General features: G+C 36.2%; 1 protein-coding gene across 9 annotated transcripts in view; it reads left to right on the top strand.

The window, feature by feature from the left end:
• The window catches only part of LOC121642896 (CBL-interacting protein kinase 24-like), a 62,932-nt gene that overhangs the window by 9,859 nt on the left and 38,976 nt on the right, over window positions 1-14,097 (top strand). For 2 of the 9 annotated variants that reach the window (XM_041989943.1, XM_041989954.1), the window contains one exon: window positions 534-722. In XM_041989943.1, the coding sequence (XP_041845877.1) occupies window positions 534-722 (189 nt within the window). Of the gene's footprint in view, window positions 1-533; window positions 723-6,696; window positions 6,743-8,652; window positions 8,785-9,929; window positions 10,014-10,388; window positions 10,487-10,609; window positions 10,694-10,921; window positions 10,984-14,097 lie in introns of those variants that run through there. The other 7 variants (XM_041989947.1, XM_041989948.1, XM_041989949.1 and 4 more) reach the window with 7 other exon arrangements.

A 14,097-nucleotide genomic window follows, 5' to 3' on the forward strand; every position in this document is an offset into this window, starting at 1 on the left:
CCTGATAAATTCTTGTCTACCCTATGGCCATCCAATGTAAAAACGTTTAGCTCTGCCACTGCTTTTGGCATTACAGAATATATAACCTGAGGGAAAAATATAGGTGATGCTCTGTCATGGTTTCATAAGGAATTGGCTGACAAAAATAAATAAATAAACACAGTACAGCTTTCTATGTATTTCAGCTGCTCTTTATGTTTAAGAATTTCAGCAATATGTAATAATATGCCTGTAAGGAATTGGAAAATGTGGTAACTTTTTTTTTTTTTTTTTTTTTTTTTTTTTTTTATGTGTAACTGGTTTCTTTACATAGTGCCTGTCCAAATAATAGACACCAAGAGGACTATAATGAAGAGGGCTGTGTGTAAAATGGCAGCCTGGACTGTGTTTGGCACACCCAGTCCATGTTGTTGTGGTGTAGTGTGATATAGAAGTGTCATGGTGTGAAACTCCACAACATGAGTTAATATAAAGTGACAGATAAGTTAATGGCGGTACTTCTAAAGTATTGTTTCTCTGATTTTCTCCTTTAGTTCTCTGCAGAGACTGCAGCCACACTTAAACACAAAATAATTAGTGGTGCTTACCCAGCTCTCCCAGAGCACTTCTCACCAGATCTTTGTCAACTTTTGAATAATATGCTGCAAAAGGATCCCAAAGCAAGACCAACAGCCAGTGAGATCTTGGCGCGTCCAATTTTTATAGACTGCCTCAAAGAAAAGGTATGAAATTTCTATACTCGTATAGCAGTTTTCTGAGTGGCTACACAATTATTATTATGCTAGAATATTCTATTTCATTGATTCTCACAAAATAAATCCAAGATATGTAACTCAGTGTGTTGACATATGTCCCACAGCGATGATAAAGTATAATGTTGCCCTGACCATTTCCACCACACATAAGTCTGATTCTCTAAACTGGTTTGTTTATTTCCTCATCTGTGGGTCAGTTTCAAGTTTAGCATTTGACCATATCAGTCCTAAGTAATTCTTTATTTCTTTATTCCTCTAAAACATGAGAAAATTATGTTCTGCAACATTTAAAATCCAGAGAAGATGCTTTTTATGTCAAAAGACACAACAGTAAGCAAGCTAGTTTTCAGATACACAACTAAATAACAGGATTGCTTAGTTTTGGGAATGATTCATCATAGTATGCCTATTTATAACATTACAGTTTAGGAATAAGATTGGCTTTTATCTAGCCTAAATATTTACATGCTGCATCATGGAGTCCTAATTAGTGATGTGCTGATTGATGCTGAAATGTCTATATCACCAATACCAGCTTTTTAAGTTCTAAAATCAGTTTACATATTTGAATATTGATATCTCGGTAATTTGGGATAAATATCCAGTGTATCACAATCTGGAATACAGTGAAAACTATAATATCAGGATCTTGTCTAAATTATACCCAGTTGGTAGGAACTACTTTTTCTTCCGCCTGCCATAGTCATATGTGAAAGAAGGCACAGCAGCGTGATGATCACTAACTCAGTACTAACTCAGTCCGTAGGAGTCACGTGTGGAGCTAAACAACAACAGTGCCGTATGATGTGTGTGGGAAGACATAGAGGTTTTACAGCAATGCCACAAACCTTAAACATCTGAGTCAATCATAACACAAAATATAATCAAATTGTGATGAGGATCAGTCCATCACCAATACACCCCAGAAGTGCAGAGTAATCAGAGTATTTCTGCACATGAGAGGATTTAGAGTTGTATTGGACATCTGACGTCTACAGTGTGAAGAGAAATGGTGAGAGTACAGTCCCTTGTGGTGCTCCAGTGCTGCTGACCACTATCTCAGACACACAACCCTTCAGTCTCACAAACTGGTCTGTTTTTAGGTAGTCGTGAATCCAGGTGGTTGTGGTGGTGTCCACCTGGTATTTATGGAGCTTCTCATATAACAAAGCAGACCGAATTGTGTTAAAAATGCTTAAAAAATAGAAAAAATATGCTCCTCAAATTGCTGCCTAATTGGTCCAGATAAGTGTGGGCTCTCTGAAGCGGGGTGATGATGGTGTCTTCAACCACAAGCCCATTATGATTAGAAAACTGTAATAGATCCTGAAAGATGTTCATTCGCTCATTGAGGTGAGCCAATAACAGTCTGTAGTCTTTGGCTCAGATGGTTGGGATTTTTTAGGTACATTAACAAGGCCTGCTGTTTTCCACAGCACAGGAACTCTTATCTGACTTAAACTAATGTTGAGTAAGTGCTATAGAACCCAACATAGTTGTACTGATCAGGTGTTCAGAACACTGGGGATGACATCTTCTTTATCTGCTGCAGGAGACAGACAAGCTAGAGGTGAGGCAGAGGAAATCTCACAGTGTTCTGATATGGAGGGAGATGAGTCAAATTTACTTGAACTTTAAAAAAGAAAAATATAATAATTTGCTTCTATATTAAAACCCCTAACTCTGTTGGAGAAACCTACAAAGTTCATACCTAAAACTGAAGTTAAAGTTTTAGAATTTATTTGTAAGTCGGACCCATTTTCATTGAACATTATTTATGCCTTTCTTGATTAGTTGGTTCTGTTCTGAGTGCAAGTCTTACTGAAGAACTATAATTCTGATCTACACTCAGCATCATTCTTTAGGTTTAAATGAGTGTGATCAAAAATAGGTTTATTGCATGGATGTGAGTAATGGCTTTTGGTCTGCTAATAAACATGTATACACTTTTGATTAATTTTAAATAACAGATTTGTCTTGATTCCTCACTTCTGTTTTTGCAAATATTTTGTGTTTTTTTTAATAATATTTTATTTACTTAATTGTTTTATCAGTGTAAAACAACCGTGGAGGATCTCTACACCAAGTTGAACAATCTGAGGACCCTGGCTGATGGTTTGGAGAATGTTCATGAGGGTACCACCATTGGCAGTCTGACGGGAGGAGTAATTGGAGCAGTGGGTGGGGTTACATCCATAGTGGGGCTTTTACTGGCCCCTTTCACATTGGGAGCCTCTCTTATTGTCGCTGGAGTTGGTGTAGGAGCAAGTATACTTGGTGGAGTCACTGCTGGTGCCTCCAACATCACCAAAATGGTCAACCAGTCCTCTGATCGTAAAGCTGTTCACAGTCTCATTAAAGAGTTGGAACAGAAGATTAATGCAGTTGTCAGCTGGCTCCAGGAGATTAGGGACAGTTTACAAACCCTCAGCAGCCAGTTTCCACAAACAAGTGACACCGATGGAACTCATGGCAATTTAAAAAAAGAAAACCTGACCAGCCTTGGCCTTAGGGCAGTAAAGGGCATGGGTAGTATTGTTGAACTTGTGCGACTAATTCAAGTGGTAAACATTGGCAAGATTGCTTCACAAGCATCCAGGGCAGTGCGTGTTGTAGAGACAGCAACAGGTGTGCTTTCTGGTTTATTCGTAGCAATGGATATCTTTTTCATTGCCATGGATGCAAAAGAGATACACAATATAAAACAAGCCAGGGAAGCAGAATCAGGGCTTGAAGGATCAGAGCCACCGAACAACCTTCCACTACAAAAACCTGAAGTCAAATCTAAAACCATGAGATTTGTTAAGTCAGTCAGGGAGGCAGCTGACAACCTCAGTGGAGTGTTGGATGAGCTAAAGGACATGATCTCATCCATCCCCTCAGTTCAGGCAGAAAACGAGCTGGAATGGCAGAATATGGAACTAATGTAACACAAAAGTTGGATTAATTTAAATGAGCAGCAGATCAGACTATTTATCATTCTTTTACCTGGGGTATTATTCTGTGCAATTAATTACCTACATTTTTTAGTTTTTTGAAATGTGCTACAGCTTATTGGGGTTTTCATTATGATGAGAAGTACTGCTGACTTGAACTTTCACACCACAGACATTAATGCAGCAGTGATGGTGTGGGACATTTGGATTTTACTTTAAATTCTAACAAGCAGGATGGCATATAGCTTTTTATTTGAACTATTCATTTTTTATTTCCAGATTTAAATTATTTTGTATAATCTTCTAATTATTAATTGTACTATGATGATTTTGAGCTTGCAAATATGTCTGTCAGTAATGATTTTTAATTTTAAGTTAATATCAATATGGGGATGTGTAATATTTATTTTTGTAAGGGTAGACAATGTGTGTGCCTGTTTCTCTTGCTCAGTGTGTCACCTATATATATATATAATGTCTTTAATATAAGTGTGACGTAACTGTTCTCACTGATTGGACAATAAAGTCATAAAGTGAGGCAAACATAACTTTGCCGCACCTTGAAGTGGTGCACATGAGCTTGTTGGGGCTCGTCACTACCGCGCTTCTGCAGACACTCAGTGCCAAAATGTGTTAGCTGTAGTCAGCAGGTGAAGTGTGCTACAGCAGTTTGTTATATTTTATGCTCTGCTTCGTGTGATTGCCCAGATGGAGGACTATTTTTCTAAATTAAAATAAAGTTAAGTCTGAGAGGCTTTTTAAAGCAACAAGGACATAAGGATTATTTTTACAACCAAGTAACTGATCTTTAGTGGAGCAGGATAGGCACATGGACTTCATATACAAAAAAACCGTTAGACCACAACTGGATTTCAGAACTGTTGCCTCACAGCAAGTAATTTTCCTGGTTCGATTCCTCTTCTGTGTTGAGTTTTGTTAAGGTTTTTTTTTTTTTTTTTTTCATTTTTAATCATACAATATGTTTTTGATAGATATTATGTAAACAATAATACTTCCTGTTCATATGATAAGATTTTTGTTTTTATTAAGGAGATGTCTCACTCTTATTCGTGATAATACAGAATCAGTGTGTACTAGATAGAAGAGGAACGATGTGCAGACAACTGATGACATCAATACTGATAACTGTATATATGCAGAGACCTACAGCTCTAAGTGCTATAAATATTGTGAACGATAGGAGTATAATGCTGGCTATGAAATTCTTGGAGTATAAATTTACAGATGACTTATAAGGAACTCAGTAATGTCATACTGCCTGGTTGATGAGTGAAATAAATCTCAAAGACAATTTGCTTGGTTTGAGACTTATTTATTTAAGCTTTTTTTGGTAATAATAAATAATTTCCCCCCACAGTTTGCATGTTCTCCCAAAGCATGGCTTCTCTCCAGGGACTCTGGACTCCTCCCAGCATCTAGAAAGATGCATGTTGAGTTAACTGGTGATTCCAAATTGATTCTAGTGGTGGGTGCGAGCATGTATGGTTGTTGCTGCTGCAAACCCCGAGCTCGCAAGGGAAAAGGGGATTGTGAACATTAAACTTACAAACAAATACTTAGTTAAACCTAAACCTAAACCTAAATCATGGACTTCAGGACAACGGGCTGAAAGTCATTGTCCATACATGATATGTTCAAGTCTTGTATATAAATTATGTTTTCGTTCTCATCTATGATAGAAGTAAGTTGATTTTTCACACACACCAGTATTACATGATTGTTTCATCTCCCAGCATGTGTGGTTGTTTTGATTAAGATTAAATGAACAAGCAGATTAATTTGAAGTTTCATTATTGAAGATTTTATAAAATAGTAACAGAAAAATTACTTTCCTGAGTAACTGCCTTTGCATCTTACCATGGGGGTATTCTATACATAACTAGAGTGAATCAACTGGAGGTGTGAACTAAACCATTTTGCACCTTTTTAAAGGGGTGATATGGCCCCCAGAAAACATCCATTAGTATTGTTAATGCAAAAGTCCACCTCTCAACTGCTTCATTCAGCCAGTGGGAAATTTATTATGGCATTAATTCATTATTATTATTATTATTATTATTATTATTAGTAGTAGTAGTAGTAGTAGTAGTATTCTTATTATTATATTACTTTTTTTAATGCAAGGGAAAAACCCTGTCCTAAGCAAACGACTGCTCACCCTGTTTCTAAAGTAATGAAAAGTGTTAATTGTTTTTTTTTTTGTTTTGTTTTGTTTTGTTTTTTAGGTCTGGGCTCTATTCCTCCCCAGGCAGTGTTGTCCTTTTAAATAGTTGTTGCTTTACTTTTTTAACCCGTTGTGGTCACAACACAATTACTGGCATTCTCTCTGTGAGGGATCTGGATGAAACCATTGGGATATAAAAGGGTTGCAGCTATAACCACCAAACCCTGTCATAGGTGGTTCTGGGTAGAACCTTCTACTTATGGATTTGGGTGTAACCCTTTATGATAGGTTCTAGTCAGAACCATCTGAAAAGGTTTCAGTTAAAACCCTTACAAAGGGTTCTAACAGACACAAATAGGGGTTCTCCTATGAGGACAAGCCGAAGAGCGTTATATGGTTATAGGCAGCACTTTTTTTTCTAAGCGTGTACTCGTAGTATGCTGCAGAGCTACAATTACTTAACAGGATGGATTGCTTGAAATTATTTGGCCTAAAAACAGAAAAGGTGCAATCATCCTAGCTAAAGGTGAAATGTGTGGGGGCATTTTATAAACAGAAGAGAATGTGTTTACTATGGGCTGGTCATGGCACTCCCAGATCCGGGAGCTGTTAGAACAGCTTGCATATTTTCTATGGTCTGTCAAGGCTGGGTTCTTGTCAACATCCTCAAGGCAAGGCAAGTTTATTTGAATAGCACATTTCATGTACAAGACACTTCAAAGTGCATTACATAATCATGAGATAATTATTTGCTGCTCTGTTAACTTTCACTTTTGATTGCTACTGTTTAAATTCTAACTGGCTTTTGTTTTCATACCAGTCTGAAACATTCACTGCTTTGGGGCACACAGATATCCAGCACCTGGGTAAGTACAGAGCTTGTTTGTTTTATAATTATCATCATCATCATCATCATCATCATAAAATGTAATTTATATCATGTAATAAAATGATCATTTACAACAGCTCAAAAAAAGTTTCTGCAAAAGCTGGCAGGAGAATTTAGAGCAGAGTTTGTTAGGGGGACTCACAGGAAATTCCTAAAAGAAGGCTGTACCAGTTGTGGAGAAGCTAAAATATAGTATTATTCTTGCATTTGTGTAACTCTTACTTATTCTGGTCATGTTGTCTGTGTGTTCTCTATCACTTCAGGCTATTTCACCTCTGTTAATTTCCATTATATTTAAAATTTTTATTCTGCACAGTCTGATTTATAGATTTTATATGTTTCTGTAAAAGCATGAGATGACAGTTATTGCTTCATTCTTTGTTTTATGAAACATTTTTCATTATAATTCATTTTAATTTACCTGTATACTTATTAATAGAATTAAGTGAGGTTTAAATGTAGCTTAATCCCTGTTTTAGTAGTCATGGAATCGTAACTCTAGTGTTTGTGGTAGTAGTTAGTAGGTAGTTTGAAATATAAATATATAGTAAAAAGAAACATTTCTTTATTATTTTTAGACTTATTTTGTCATAACTTGTATATTATTTATTTATTTTATTTACTTATTTTTCTCCAACACTGTACTTTTAGGTCACTTTTGTGAAGAAATATCATTCTACAGTGTTGATAGGTGCTCAGATGCAAATTACTTTTATAACTATAACAGTGACAAACAGTTACAGGAGATTAAACTTATTTTATTGGTCCTTATAAGGCTGCATGGTGGTGTGGGGATTAGCACCACGGCCTCACAGCAAGCAGATCGCTGGTTCGAGCAGTGGCCGTTCTGTGCAGTTTACATGTTTTCCCCAGATTTTCGCGGGTGTTCTTTGAGTACTTTGATTTCTTTCCACAGTCCAACAACATGCATGTTAGATTTATTTAAAGTCTGCGTAGAAGCAAGTGTGAGCGTTAATGGTTGTTTGTCCCTCTGTGTTGGGCCAGAGACTGGCAACCTGTCCAGCAATTAGCAGATGAGAAGCCTGCTAATTGTTGTAGGTATAGGCTCCAACTGAATTAAAATAGGTGATATAGAAAATGGATGGATGGATAGATGGGTGGATGGTCCCTACAACGTCAAAATTGCAAATGTACAAATAATTATCCATTTTTGAGGGTACAACAGCAGTACCTTTAAGGGTACCAATCCAACAACATTTTTTTTTTTTGTTCCCCTGAAGGTACAATGAGGTACTTGGTGACCATTACACCATTAAATCAGGTTTGAGATGCAGTTTAGAGATGGAAGGGTCAGTCAAGCATCAGTCAGCACAATAATGTGTGTGTAGGTGTGTGTTTATGCACATACAGTGTCTGTGGAAAAAGAGGGCTTTAGGACACATTTGAAATCATGCTTCCTGTTTTCATTTTTAAAGGAGAATGTCCACATGATGAGCAGACTGCATTTATTTTATATTTGTCTGGTTGGAACCATTCTTAGTTTATTTTTGTTGAAAAGAATTTGTTTTCTTATGTATATATGTTATTTTTACTTTTATTACACTTCTCATAATCACTTTAAAAAACCTTGGCATTTAAATAGGTTGTTTAGAGAATCAAGTCACTAAGCAGAACTTGATAAGCTTCTGGATCCATTTAATTTGAATCAGGTGTGTTAGAGCAGGAAACATCTAAAACCTGCAGGACTGCAGCTCTTAAGGACCAAACTTGCCTACCTGCCACAGGAGGTTAACAAATGCAAACTAGAAAAACAAACAAAAAATGTAACGATATTGTTCTATGACAGTTTAACAAAAATATGTTTCCTGACTTGTATAATATAACAGTGCAATAACTTTTTGCTTGTTTTTAACCTTCTGTTGTCAGGATATAAAGATGGGGAACAAACAGAGCAAAATACCAGACAAGGACTATGTTATAATAAAAGAAGGAGAAAACTTCATTGTGGCCAAAAAGGGTGAAGAAACATTTTTGGTGAAGGAAATCCCACAAACACAGGTAAGAGAAAACTTTAACCTCTAGAGTAAATTATGAAAAAAAAATTATTCAGTTTTATTAAAACTGACATGAGTCTCAAAATTTTGTTTCTCACATGTGTATCACATTCTCTGTGCAACACAAAAAGTAAAGAAACATAAACAAGAGAATTGAAATTCAGTCAGCAGGCCCAATGAAACAGGTAATAGGCAGAAATCAAAAACACTTCTCTAAAGAAGGTCTCATAAAGGTCTTATAACCTCATACTTAATACCTAATAACAGCAATCATAACAGAATGACTTTGCATTCTTCAAAAGTGGAAGGTTAGGTAAAAAGTGCCCATTCAAAAATCTACATTCACATACACTGGAGAGAGAGGACTGATAAGTAAGTCAGCCAAAACCACTCTTCTTCCTCTTTGTCTCGAGATATGGGAATCATTTCAGTGGTCTAGGCAAAGCTGTCAGTACGAAGTCTTTGAAGCCCACCATGTCCCAAATCCACAAAGTCTGAGTGAGCAGGTGAACTCAGAAGTGCAGATTGTAAGTCCATAACTGTTTCTCTAAGTTCTTAGCAGAGATTCCTTCTGAATCTGCATCCTTTTCACAGAGATGCTTACTCCAATGGCACTCAAGGAACTGCACTTTCTTTTCTGAAAATGCCTCATTTCATCTGACACACATCTCTCAGCTTATACAGCTTATACACATACACATTACCTCAGTCCTTCCTTACCTCACTGTCCTTAGTTAACCACCACCCTTACTTCACTAGCCTTTGGTAACCTACATAAATGGGGACTCTCCATCCAGCTGGTTCTCTCCGTTCTCTAAAATCACTTCTCAAATCAGTCTGTTTATTCCATTATATTCTTAAAACTCACACGGTTAATCATTTACATTAATATAATCACATTGTTATATGCAGCATACACACTCAGTCATCATGAATGCTTGTGATGTGTACCACTAAAGGATCCTTATGTCGTGATTTTTGATGTTCAGTCCATAACTAAAGTTCTTCATCCAATGGCTCTGGGGGATCTCACCAGACCTCTGAGTTTGTGTACATGTGAAAATGTTATGTTTTTGTTTAACAGAGATGACTGTTCATCCATTAGACAATTATAGTGAGCTATTTTAATATTTGTGGTGTTTTTAACAGACTCAAAAAATCTCAGACATAGAGATCCTCAAACAAAAAAACCATCCTCATATTGTGGATCTCAAGAACTCTTTCACTGGTATGTTTTGACAAACTATCTCAGGTCCATGTTAGACTGGATGTTAATGAATGACATGTCTGTTTATTATTATATTAAAAGAGATTTGCTACAGATGATGGCCTCTAAATATATTTAAAGAAAGCTCAGTTTTCTATCTTACATAACTAATATACATGAGCAGTAAATTGTTTTAAAAATTTCTGAATTACACATTTAAATCAATGTGATTTTAAACTACATTGAACCTAATGTGGAAAATGTGCTATATAAACAAGTTAGGGTTGACATTAAGTTAGAAATAAATCCCTTTTTTTTTTTGTGAGAAGCATTTTTCATCCCACACATAATTTGCTGTAAACAATGACATTGTTTTTTGTTTCTACGTTGGCATTAACAAAAAAAAGAAAACATGTACTATATAGTGATGGAGTACTGTCAGGGAGGAAGCCTTGCAAAAAAGATAAAAGAAATGAAAGAACCTCCACAAGAATCTGAGGTATGTTACTGATCTGCACTAATTTTGAGATTAAAATAGATTCTAAATTGCATGACATTCAATTTATCATCCCGATTGAGATATATTTTTTCAATTCTAATTATGCTCTAACTTGTTTTCAAGGTACTTAGCACAATGGCTGAGATCTGCATTGCTCTGCGAACTATTCATGACAAAGGTTTGCTTCACAAAGATCTGACACCAGAGGTACTATAAATACTACACAAACACTGAAAAGACATCATGGAATTTCATAAAATGTTGTATTAACTGTTTCCAAACATAACAGTTCTCATATGCTGTAATATCTCATTATTATTTTAATACTTTATATATTTATTTACAATTAGATGTTCTTATCTTGTTTTTTTTTTCTTTGTGAACCTGTTTGTCTTTATGGCGTTAAATTATACTTAATTCACTTCCTTTCTATAGAACATTTTCCTCACAGAATTTGGAATATTGCGCTTGGCCGGATTTGAAGCTTTCCATCAAAAGTAATGTGCAGTTTCTTTAAATTGTGTGTAGGTGTGTGTGTGTTCTTTATTATTTTCATCTTCATGAGCTTTTATTTTCCATATTTCTTACCTTGTTTTCTTTTCTTTATATGCAGAACACCAAATGACATTATATCATGACCAATGATAATAAAGGCTATTCTTATTATCTAACTGAATCCCATGAGAAAGGATTTTTTTAAAGAAATTACATAATTTTTTTTCTTATTTCCCCCAAACTACTATTTCTCATCAGTTCTGTCTGCTCTTAGCAGAGTGTATTTGGACACTAAGGGGTATGATTCTGTCCCACTGCATAAATAAAGGACCTACAACAATACTGACTGGCAGAAAGGATCTTTACAAAACCATTGGAAGAGCAGCTCCTGGTCACATGTTCGAAAAAAGTTTTAGGCCTCACATAAACATCCATTTGGCCAGCACCCCTCATCCATACACGTTTATATATATATATATATATATATATACATATATATATATATATATATATATATATATATATATGGAGAGAGAGAGAGAGAGAGAGAGAGAGAGCTGCTTGCGGCTCCAGAGATGCAGGTTGGAAACCCCTGATTTAGTTTTTGTAAACCAAAATTTATTGCATTTTCTTTATATAGCCATAGGCCTTCTTTCAAAGGAAAGAGACATTTTGTGCATAACAATGCGATTATTCATGCCATGCGATTAATCGCGATTAAAAGTTTTAATCATTGCCCAGCACTAATATATTTAGGAGGTTATTAACCAAAGCTACCATGTCTTAAATGCTGACAGACTAGCTACTACACACAAGCAGGTACACTGTAAAGGCCATAAGGTCAACCCAGAAAAGACGTTCAGAGACAGATTTTCGATCCACAGTCTGGGGACCACATAATTCTTCCTAGGAAAAAAAAGACCGGTTTGCCTTTAGCTTAACTCCGAAAGTTCGGAGCTGATTATTCCGCACAAGTCCCATGATCACCGCCTTGAATCAGCACTAGCTACTGTTTAGCGTAACAACATTTTACTCTAAAAGTGGTGGTACAGCCATCATGTGTTCGCTCTACACCAATCAGAGGCCAGCTTCTGGTAAACAGAAAAGAAAGTGCTCAACAGAAAACAGCTAAGAAGCTAAAAAAAATAGTAAAAAGAACAAACAATAAAAGCTTGTTACGACAAAGCTAAACAATACAAAAAACGAGAGTAAAAAAAAGGCAGGTCATACTGGCTGAAACACCAATGCAAATAAAAAGTTTTTTTTGTTTTTGTTTTTTTTTTTTTAGGGATTTGATCACTTTGTTTTGATATGATTTAAACATTTGATCATTCATCTTCACTCTCTCTTCATGAATCTGTGCAACACAGTCCTGCAAAAACACAAGAACATCTGCTTGTCTCGCAGGTACCCTGCTTACACCTGCAATGCATGACACCTAAAACACTGTCAGGGGCTGGTTTTCTTGTCATCCATGTAATTTTTAAATGTCCATTCTCTATATGCCAACCATGGCCAACAGGTGATGGAGCATGTATTTTGGCTTGTAAGGGTGAAACATTATTGCTGCTTGGTAGTTTGCCCTTTTGCAATGTTGGTGGAGGGTATCACTTGTAGGTGGAATAAATAGTTCTGGCAAGGCAGATGATGCCATACAGAATGCTTTGTGTCTTGCATCATTTACATTTTGAGCAGATGGCTGGTCATACAGGTGGCATACATATTTGCAAAGTATTGCAAAAGTTGACTGGTCTGAACTAACACTACTTCCTAGATTGTTGAAGGCGTTTTCAGGTATTCTCCTTCTACACATCTAACAAAGAAGGTCTTTCTTGTGCCCTTGCCATTTAAAAGCACTAGTTGAGATGCATCCAGAGAAGATATGGATCCCAAAAAGTGTTGAACACACTGTGGTAACAAAGCTGATGTCACCTTGTTTATATCAATAATTCTTGTTCTGTTACCAGATTGGTGAAGAAATGCCATATCAGTATCGGGGACAGTATGTATATGTATATATAATTTTTTCTCATGCTGTTGTGTAGCATGCAGTGCATGTAAAAACACCCTGGTGTCACATTACTCATAATCACAAAGTAGGTCTTCAATAGCAAAGAGAGATTGGATGGACATTTAAAAATTACATAGATGACAAGAAAACCAGACCCTGAGGGTGTTTTTATTTTCATTGGTGCTTAACAGTAGCTAGTGCCGATTTACTGTGGTGATCATGGGACTTGTGCGGGATAATCAGCTCCGAACTTTCAGAGTTAAGCTAAAGGCAAACCGGTCTTTTTATTTTTAGGAAGAATTGTGTGGTCCCCAGACTGTGGAGCGAGATGAAATGACAACAGGGTTAACCTTACGGCCTAGTATGAGCAGTTGGTTTTAATGTTATGTTAAAGGGAGGTAGCCTTCTTGATGGGGTGGCACTCCAGCGCCCCTATTAACAAACCCTCACTGTTCAGCAATCTACACTTAACTTTCTCCATTAACAAAAGCTTACAGCGTTTTATTGAATATCCTTTTGGTTTTGGCTTTGTGCATAGACGATACATATCCCTTAAGAACCATATATCAGTCTGTGCTTTTCAATCAGCTATCAACCTCACCAGGTTGGCTGTGTCATAGTTGGAGCACTATGGTATGGTAAGTATCTGACAAAATATGAGTTTCAAAGTATCAAGGTATTCTACGTGGTGTTACATAATTACTATTTCTATATTTAATTATTATTATTATCATATTTTACATGAGATTCTGATGCAACCCTAAAAAGAGAAAAATAAAGGAAAAGCCTTCATTTTTATTTAATTAAATAAATTAGAAAGCTTTAAAAAAGACTATAAACTGAAATTGTCTATAAAGGCTCTGTTCATTCCGGTCATGGTATCCAACTTAGGTTGAGTCAAGTCAACTGGACTGAGTTTAGTTTCTTAATGATGTTTCACTCTCATCCAGGAAAGTTTCTTCAGTTCTGATGGAGATTTAACTTAAGTAGCCTGTGAAACCATTGTTATTTTAGAGTTTCCTGTGTTGAGTCATCTCTTTGTGTCGAGTGGAGTGAGGAGTTTGGTCTTTAGGATGAAAAGGTTTCTGTTGGATAATTTGACTGG

The sequence above is a fragment of the Melanotaenia boesemani genome, chromosome 7 (genome assembly GCF_017639745.1).
Source record: "Melanotaenia boesemani isolate fMelBoe1 chromosome 7, fMelBoe1.pri, whole genome shotgun sequence".
NCBI classification, from domain to species: Eukaryota; Metazoa; Chordata; class Actinopteri; order Atheriniformes; family Melanotaeniidae; genus Melanotaenia; species Melanotaenia boesemani.